Source organism: Ammodytes marinus (assembly GCF_949987685.1).
Source record: "Ammodytes marinus genome assembly, chromosome: 17".
Taxonomy (NCBI): Eukaryota; Metazoa; Chordata; class Actinopteri; order Uranoscopiformes; family Ammodytidae; genus Ammodytes; species Ammodytes marinus.
In genome coordinates, this window is record NC_137221.1 from 140,001 (window position 1) to 147,500 (window position 7,500).

The 7,500-nt window shown below is 38.7% G+C and overlaps 1 protein-coding gene across 1 annotated transcript in view; it reads left to right on the top strand.

Annotated features, from left to right (window-relative positions):
• LOC307264017 (ectonucleotide pyrophosphatase/phosphodiesterase family member 3) overlaps positions 1 to 7,500 on the top strand; it is a gene marked incomplete at both ends in the record, with an annotated part of 44,087 nt that overhangs the window by 15,821 nt on the left and 20,766 nt on the right. Inside the window, one exon of the mRNA XM_080045342.1 lies at positions 6,875 to 6,906. Coding sequence (XP_079901468.1) covers positions 6,875 to 6,906 — 32 coding nt within the window. The remainder of the gene's footprint in view (positions 1 to 6,874; positions 6,907 to 7,500) is intronic.

The following is a 7,500-nucleotide window of genomic DNA, read 5'->3' on the forward strand; positions in this document are numbered from 1 at the left end:
CTAACTTTTGGGGCGACTGTGGCTCAGGTGGTAGAGCGGGTCGGCCGATGATCAAAGGGTTGGAGGTTCGATCCCCGCCCTGGCCACTTGTGTCATGGTTGTTGTGTCCTTGGGCAAGACACTTCACCCACCTTGCCTCGTGTGAATGTCGATAGTTAGCCTGCTGCTATCGGTGTATGAATGTGTGTGTGAATGGTAACGTGTAAATGGGAACAGGTCTCCCTTGCAAAAGAGTCTTTGGTCTCAATGGGATTTACCTGTAGAAATAAAGGTTTAAAAAAAAATGTAATATAATATTAGATAGATAGATAGATAGATAGATAGATAGATAGATAGATAGATAGATAGATAGATAGATAGATAGATAGATAGATAGATAGATAGATAGATAGATAGATAGATAGATAGAAAGATAGATAGATAGATAGATAGATAGATAGATAGATAGATAGATAGATAGATAGATAGATAGATAGATAGATAGATAGATAGATAGATGGATAGATGGATAGATGGATGGATGGATGGATGGACGGACGGACGGACGGACAGACAGTTAGATAGATAGATACTCACACTAAGGATTCCTAAGAAATCCATCCAGCACTGAACAGAAGAACACACACACATACTGTAGGTCATTACCGGTACGCGTTTCATTTGATGTAGCACCTTTTGGAGACATTTATTGACTCTGTGTTACAAAGCTGTATTAAAGCTGCACTGTGTAGTTTCAGAGGAGGGGGGTTTGTTTACATTCACAGAGCCTGCAGTTAGTTTACTAAACACATTTTCTCTACATGTAATTCTTAGTATTGAATAATTCTATCATCGTAAATCTAAATTATTATGAGGAACCTGGAACCAAACGTTAAGACTAGAATATGTTTGTAAACCAAACTGTGGGCACAGCTGAGACTGTTTCAGAAATATTCAAAAAGTTATTCGTAGCACTTGTGTATTTCCCTTCAAAAAATGAAGAGACCACTCCAAAAGTTCAGTGTCTCTTGTTTTACTCCTTAGAGGCATATGTTTGAGTAGAATGAACATTTTGGTTTTATAATATAAACTACTGACAACATTTCTACCAAATTCACAATAAGAATATTGTCATTTAGAGCATTTTCAATAAGTAATGTAGAGATGAAGATTGAAGAAAAATCCAGACTGGTCTCTTAAATTTTTTCCGGGGCTGTATATACAGATATAATTGATATTTGTCTGTAGTTTAGTATGTTTGAAAGGCAGTGGGTGTGGTCCTACAACTTGCTGTAAAAGTTCGTAAAAAGTTCAGGTTGTAGATTTAATTGCCTCTTCCGAAGTGAAAAGAAAAAAGGTTTTTGAAGTTCAAAGTTCCTTGCTTTCCGTTCAAATTATGTGTGTGTGTGTGTGTGTGTGTGTGTGTGTGTGTGTGTGTGTGTGTGTGTGTGTGTGTGTGTGTGTGTGTGTGTGTGTGTGTGTGTGTGTGTGTGTGTGTGTGTGTGTGTGTGTGTGTGTGTGTGTGTGTGTGTGTGTGTGTGTGTGTGTGTGTGTGTGTGTGTGTGTGTGTGTGTGTGAAGCAAGCTGCTAGAAACAGGTGTAGCTCAGAGTGACTGTGTAGGATTTATGTGAATATAATGACATGGATACAGTGTGTGAGTGTTTGACCTCATTCAGAGTGACTGTCTCATCCAGGAAGCAACACATAACGTACTGTATCCTCCAGCAGATGGTTTAGTTTAATTGCTACGGAAAAGCAGCCAGTAGAATAACAAGTCAATTAAAAATACTTTTGAATAATTTGTTTTAATTATTGGAAGCTGTTTGCACACACACACACACACACACACACACACACACACACACTGAGAAACACACACACACACACACACACACACACACACACACACACTGAGAAACACACACACACACACACACACACACTTGCACACACTTTCTGTTAAAAAAAGCAGGTGAAGAAAAATAAGGTAACACTTTATAATAACTATCCGTTGTAACTTGTTAATAGATCATTAGTAAACTCTTAATTAATGATTATTAATGATTTGTTAAGTGTTTGTTAGCAGTTTGTTAAGGATTTATAACAATGGTAGATAGTTAATAGCTTAATAATTGAATCAGTTCATCTGGGAGGTAATCCGAGATACCGACGAGGCTGAAATAGGCTATAGACTATACACAGTGCATGGGCAACTGAGGGCAGCCCCATTTTCAAATATTTTTAAATAAACTCAATACACACTGTGCATGCCATGGACTTGAACGTGACGTGATCAGTTAATCTCGGATTACCTCCCAGATGAACTGATTCAATTATTAAGTTATTAACTATCTACCATTGTTATAAATCCTTAACAAACTGCTAACAAACACTTAACAAATCATTAATAATCATTAATTAAGAGTTTACTAATGATCTATTAACGAGTTACAACGGATAGTTATTATAAAGTGTTACCAAAAATAAAAATTAAAACTCGTTTAAGAAATGTTTATTCATACTTTACGCATTTTATATTAAACCCAACAGCTTTGCCAACTAACAGACAAACAAACATTAAAAAAATAATGAATCATGGCATTTTGTCCAAAATATGCAGAAATATGGACATATATGAAACCCTTTCTAAGGGAAAAAATAATAATTCTAAAAAGAAAAGTCAGCTATTATGCACTAAATTAAACGTACTTATGGATATTATAATTACTTTCTACAAAATCTGCTAGGAAATAAAACCCAAAATTCTACACACTGCAGGTTTAAAGAAGCAGGTGGAAGAAAAATTAAAATTAAAATTAAAACTTGTTTATGAAATGTTTATTCATACTTGTGCATTTCATATTAAACCCAACAGCTTTACTAACTAACAGACAAACACACAACTAATAAATCATGGCATTTTGTACACAATCACACGGGGGATTTTTAGAAGAGAAACATAAAGAGTTCGCTACAGGAGAGAGAAGCTAGTTTTCCTCGGCAAGTTCACTTCTAAACTAGTGCGTAGTTTGACAAACACTTTATTTTTGCATTAAAGGTGCAGTGTGTAATATGACATCATCAAGAAAGTTCTACAAAGTTCTAGAATGCAACGCTCCCTGGGTAACCCCAACCCTTTAGAATAATAACAGAAGCTACAGTGGCCTTCAAGGACAAGAACAATTCTAAATTTTAAACAATGCACCTGATGACATTCCAACTATGACACTTTCAAGATGGCGGCACTAGGCCTTGGTCCAAAATATGCAGAAATATGGACATATATGAGACCCTTTCTAAGGGAAAAGATAATAATTCTAAAAAAAAAAATTCAGCTATTATGCACTAAATTAAATGTACTTATGGATATTATAATTACTTTCTACAAAATCTGCTAGGAAATAAAACCCAAAATTCTACACACTGCACCTTTAAGGTATTTGTTCTTGTCTTTCCCTGGTTTCAACAAATGCCTATTTTACAGTTGGCATATTTGAGTGAGGCCATGTTTTATTTTATTTTTCCTACTAAAAACCTTTGCTACTTTCGGTACAGGTGGGAAACAAATAAACAAAAAAATAAAAATTACAAAAAAATAAAAATAATAATGCAACTGAATTTGGTCAAAGCGATCGTGTATGTTTGTGCTGTGGCTTTCTGCCTTTTCTCAGGCTAGGATGAACCCATTTCTAAAATATTTGCACATTTATACTACATAGGATCTCAGAGTTCAATACACCTTCATATTCCCACAGGTGAAGTAGGCCTTTAAGGTATTTCTTCCTGTCTTCCCCCCCATGTAATGTAATAGGGCGACTGTGGCTCAGGTGGTAGAGCGGGTCGGCTGATGATCAAAGGGTTGGAGGTTCGATCCCCGCCCTGCCACCTGTGTCATAGTTGTTGTGTCCTTGGGCAAGACACTTCACCCACCTTGCCTCGTGTGAATGTCCATAGTTAGCCTCCATGCTATCGGTGTGTGAATGTGTGTGTGAATGGTAACGTGGGAAAGGAAAACAGGTCTCCCTTGTAAAAGAGTCTTCGGTCTCAATGGGATTTACCTGTAGAAATAAAGGTTAAGAAAGAACACAGCGTTTCAAACCCCATACTACCCTGCTGTTTAGTATGGTAGAAAATGATATAGGCTGCGTTCCAGTGTCCATACTATCTGCTGTTTAGTATGGTAGAACAATAGTTAGACCATGTTCGAAAAGCCCTACTAACGTCCTACTCATACTAATTTACAGTATGTAGTATATACATGTTGAGTATGTAGAAGGGAGGACGTTAGTATAGGCCGTTTCGAATAAGCCAAATACTGCCTTACAGTCTCCATACTTCCCTGCTATTTAGTATGGTAGAAAAATATTATCCCTACGTTCCAATCCCCATACTTTCTGCTATTTAGTATGGTAGAAATAAGATTTAGGATGTCCCGATTCTTGTGGTCAGATTTAGTATGGTTAGAAATACCCAGATGTCTAACTACATCCGGTCGAGATTGTTAGTGTTGAAAACTGCATCCTATTTGGGCGATTCTGACCCACAATCCAGTGCGCACCTGAAGTGACGTCACATCGACAGAGCCTCCATATGAAAACAACCGGGGATGAGACGGATATAAAAGCAAGAGACAAGATCAAGGCGCAATGTTATGATGAAATAAGAGAGTAAAGTATGTCCCAATAGTATGCCTACTGCATCCTAACTAGAACTGGAACTTTGCCAGTTGATTACTTAAACGTTTTTTTTTTCTTTTATTCATTTTTTTTCTGATTTTTTTTTAATAAATCTGCAAATTAGGCAAAATGTAACTAGGGGAGAACGGGGTTATATGTCACACGGGTTGGTTGTCACTAGAGTAAAAAGTGTGCCTACTTACCCCGTTCTCCCCTACTTATGCCCCTGTAAAGCACTTTGAGTGGCCTTGTGTCTGAATTGTGCTATATAAATAAACTTGCCTTGCCTTGCCTTATGCGTACATTTGCATATTCTCAAAGTATTTAATATTGAAAAAAAAAAGTTATGTCGAGTGACTAAAATCTCAAAATGGTCCAGTGCTTTTAAAAAGACAATGTTTATGCCCAGCAGTGTCTGGCAGAAAAGTCGACTCCATGATACATAGTGACACACACACACGCGCACACACACACACACACACACACACGCACGCACGCACGCACGCACGCACGCACGCACGCACGCACGCACGCACGCACGCACGCACGCACGCACGCACGCACGCACGCACGCACGCACGCACACGCACACGCACACGCACACGCACACGCACACACACACACACACACACACACACACACACACACTGAATGAATGAAATATGTAAACAGATGGTTGCTAATGTCAACATATCTATCACCAGTATATCGTATACACCGTCAGCGTAACACGATATGCTCGGTGGAGATCTGATGGATTATGCACTTGATTTTTGATCGACTGATAACATATACAAGTGAGTCATTCATAGCATTCAGTCTGACTCATGATTAAGTAGTGTGTGTGTGTGTGTGTGTGTGTGTGTGTGTGTGTGTGTGTGTGTGTGTGTGTGTGTGTGTGTGTGTGTGTGTGTGTGTGTGTGTGTGTGTGTGTGTGTGTGTGTGTGTGTGTGTGTGTGTGTGTGTGTGTGTGTGTGTGTTGGGAGGGTGGCCCTGACTGAACTGTTGGCTACGAATGATCCATAACTATCTCTGTTCTAATCTCAACACTCAATGACTGTCTGTCTCCTCTCTGCATAACAGCTTTCTAATGACTAAATATCTCCTTGTTTTGATGAGTTGAAGATGAGTGTGTGTGTGTGTGTGTGTGTGTTGGCGGGCGTCACAACAAACACTGTTGATATCTTGTTACTGAAGCGAAACCCGCATGTAATGTGAGATTTTACACACACCCCAGTGAGGAACGTGTTTTGGCAAAAGGTGTAGTCAGTGATTCTGGAGAACGCTTGTTGTCGAAATCAGTGAATATCTCCTCATGATCCGCTACCTGTCTGTACTGTGTGTGCGCTGAAAAATAATCTAGCGTTAATACACAGCCTAGGCTCTGTAAACGGGTATGTTGCTAGCTACGATGGGCCCCCCCTTTTTTTTTTTTTTTTTAACATATCCTTTGTTTACATGCCTGTTTACAGAGCAAGGCAAGGCAAGTTTATTTATATAGCACAATTCAGACACAAGGCCACTCAAAGTGCTTTACAGGGGGCAAGATTAGAATACATAAAACACATTATAAAACATTTAAAAGCGAATAAAAGAAGCAAATAAAATTAAAATTGCAGGTTAAAATGGAAACAAAAAAGACTTCAGACTCGATTTAAAAGAACTGAGAGTTGCAGCAGACCTCAAGTTCTCTGGGAGTTTGTTCCAGATTGCATAGGCTGTGTATAACCACTCATTTCTACCAATAACACAACCACAGCCACTTACACCATGATACCAGCTGACAACACTCCATCTGTTCACTGTTTTTATTTTCCTCACACGACGAACGACATACAATAGGAAAACATAACAGTTTTGGTGTAACTAAGTTTAAATGTGCTACGATGAACTTTTAAATATTTCTGAAACAGTCTAATTTTTCCATCTGATGATCATAAATGACATGTAACAGCAAACGAGACCATCAGTGCTAAAGAATGCTATTTTTTATATAGTTTTTCTTAATGCCTTTGTCATGGGTATATACGCTCACCCAGGAACAACAGCTGGCGTAGTAAAAAAACACTACCGCTTCTGTCCAAAGGGGGGGCGCTAGAATTAACCCACTGAAAGTTCCTCGGAGCACCTTTAATAGTTCTTAAGCATTGGTAAACGTTTGGGCTTTTTAGATGCTGTAATGATAGAAATATTGACTTCATTTTTTATTCTTCAACAGTGGACTCAGCTGGACTTGTTACCAACATGACTGTGAGTATAACTCTGTTCTATCTAATAAAGCTTGAAAATGCCAAAAAATAATCTTCAAAGAAAAAAGAAAAAAACTGTGCATAAACTAACCATTAATAGCATTAACTTAGTAACAGCTAGTAAAATACATGCACAGTCATGTTGAGAAAGTATTCCATTGTTTTCTGAACGAGTAGTAGCCCTGTGTGTGGACGTCTATCCATCAAAACTATGACGTAGGTCCTTGGCAACGGTCATTATACCCTTGACAGCGGTCTGCTAGCTGGAAATAACAGACCTGTAGAATGCCGTGATTTACATAGGATTTTCGAAGTGCCATGTAATAATAGGGCGACTGTGGCTCAGGTGGTAGAGCGGGTCGGCCGATGATCAAAGGGTTGGAGGTTCGATTCCCGCCCTGCCACCTGTGTCATGGTTGTTGTGTCCTTGGGCAAGACACTTCACCCACCTTGCCTCGTGTGAATGTCGATAGTTAGCCTGCTGCTATCGGTGTATGAATGTGTGTGTGAATGGTAACGTGGGAAAGGAAAACAGGTCTCCCTTGTAAAAGAGTCTTCAGTCTCAATGGGATTTACCTGTAGAAATAATTAAAAA